Source organism: Triticum aestivum, unplaced genomic scaffold (assembly GCF_018294505.1).
Source record: "Triticum aestivum cultivar Chinese Spring unplaced genomic scaffold, IWGSC CS RefSeq v2.1 scaffold135002, whole genome shotgun sequence".
NCBI lineage: Eukaryota > Viridiplantae > Streptophyta > Magnoliopsida > Poales > Poaceae > Triticum > Triticum aestivum.
This window is the reverse complement of record NW_025253893.1, coordinates 1-1,966: the sequence shown is the minus strand read 5'-3', so window position 1 is coordinate 1,966 and position 1,966 is coordinate 1. Positions and strand designations below refer to the sequence as shown.

The window sequence follows — 1,966 nt, the reverse complement described above, 5'->3', positions numbered from 1 at the left end:
AACTTGTCGATGCCTGTTTAATTAAGATATTTGAAACAGTACGTTTTTTCTGAGAAAATTATGTTAGAACAGTGCAATAGATGCCAATTCAAGAAACCATAGGCATAATAATTCGAGAAGGAACTGCAAGAAGTGATTTAAAAAAATGATAATGTATTATTTAAAATGTTTTTTGCAACACTTGAAAGAATGGTTCATTCCACCAGAAAATATATTAAGATGTGGTCATAGAAAAAATTATATGGACAGGAAGGTTCTGCTGAAATATGGAAATAAAAGACAAAACAGATTCTATAATTTGTTTGTTATAAATATTTTTGTGTGGTCAATATTTTTTTTTCAAAAACGAGGTTAAACCTTCACATGCATCGGATAAGCAACTGCTGCCAAATAGATTTGTCCTATCGTGCACAAGCTATGTGCACGTAGAACAAGATGAGAGGTTCAATTTTCAATGCTAGCTAATCATGAATTGTGTTTTGGTTGGTGAACATAGAGCCATCGGTTGAAGATGACAACAAGCGCCAAGTGCAGGGTGCTGACATCGAGATCACTACGGATTGCCAACAATCAGCCCCAGTACTGGAAATGGATTTCTCCTCCAGATTCGTCTTCCAGGTTTGCTCACCAAACAATCGAACCACGAAATTTCAGGGATTGCTTGATAGACACATGACCAATTAATTCTTGGTATTTGTATCATGTAAAGGTTTGCCGAATGTGCGGAGCTCCTGAGTGTGTACTTTCTCGCCGTCATCGGAGAGATCCCGCCGAGAGACCTCTCCGCCGGCACAAGCTATGCAGTTTACCTTGTGTACAAGCTGGCGAGAACCACCTATGGCCTGAGGGGCTCCGTGCAGACATCGTCGCTCAGGCTCCACGGCGAGAGGATTGTCCCCGGCAGCACCCGCGGGGTCAGCCTCCACCCCGAAGGGCGTGGGTCAGCCAATGATATTACCTACCCCGACGCGAGGGGCGACGGCTGGCTGGAGCTCAGGTTGGCCGAGTTCGAAAACGACGACGAGATGCTCACGGAGAGGGGGGTGATCGTGGATATCCGTGAGGAGAACGACAGCGTCCAGAAGAAAGGCCTCATCATTGGGGGCATGGAGTTTAGGAGCAACTAGTTTCAGCGAAAATACTCATTTCATTATTGTATTCGATATGTTTGTAATACATGGATGGGTGGATATATGAGTAATTTTCAGCATAATTTAACTCAAGGGACCAAGAATAATCCATAGCAAAAAGGTGATAAGAACATATAGCACCCTTTGTCATTGCAAAGATGGTAGCGTCGGAGTTGTTCGGACACATGGGGATGGGGATAGGATAGTCAACGCCGAGGAATTAGACGGTCCAGTGTCGCATAGTCGATAAGTAGCGAGAAGTCACGTCGAGACACTCATAAAAATCTTATCTCTCCTCACCTGATGCGGGTTCTTAAGTGACACAATTTCAGAGGCATGCCCCCTAGGGTCATGGGCATAGTCATCGAGATGAGAAAACCTAGAGGTGATGCCAAACTTTTAAGAGCAAGTACAATAGAGTGACGTAGGCCGGCTATAAGAGATGTCACCTCAGATTTGTCCTAGTTGGAGAGGAGAGGAGATGAGAGATAAGAGAAGCGAGCTACAAGCTTCCAGCCGGCTGTAGCACAAGCCCCAAAAATCTTTGCGAGAGAAATATGTGGGTCATATATTAATGTTATGTCATACTAGTATGACTAACTATTGTATGTGTGGACTATTAGATTGACTATAAGTGATATGACAACTCCATATAGCCGGACCTTGACTATATTATTAACCATGGTTAACTTGAAGATTTGTCAGTAACCCCTGAAGTGGTCTTCGAGTTAGAGATGCTCTTCGGATTTTCTGAGTTGTTATTCATTTTCAGTTGTCGGTCTTGAAACTGGCCGAATGAATCTCCCCGCATCCGACTCTTTGGTCATCTAAGTGCA

At 43.5% G+C, this 1,966-nt stretch overlaps 1 protein-coding gene across 1 annotated transcript; it reads left to right on the top strand.

The window, feature by feature from the left end:
• Positions 1 to 6: 6 nt before the first annotated feature.
• On the top strand, positions 7 to 1,210 carry LOC123177492 (F-box protein At2g02240). The gene is made up of 2 exons (XM_044591208.1): positions 7 to 618; positions 710 to 1,210. The coding sequence occupies exons 1-2, from the start codon at positions 512 to 514 to the stop codon at positions 1,125 to 1,127; spliced, it is 525 nt and encodes a 174-aa protein (XP_044447143.1). The 5' UTR covers positions 7 to 511; the 3' UTR covers positions 1,128 to 1,210.
• Positions 1,211 to 1,966: the final 756 nt, after the last annotated feature.

Coding starts and splice junctions, on each gene's coding strand:
- LOC123177492 (XM_044591208.1), top strand. CDS start 512: ATGACAACAAGCGCCAAGTGCAGGGTGCTGACATCGAGATCACTACGG. Junction 619..709: donor CCTCCAGATTCGTCTTCCAG/GTTTGCTCACCA, acceptor TATCATGTAAAG/GTTTGCCGAATGTGCGGAGC.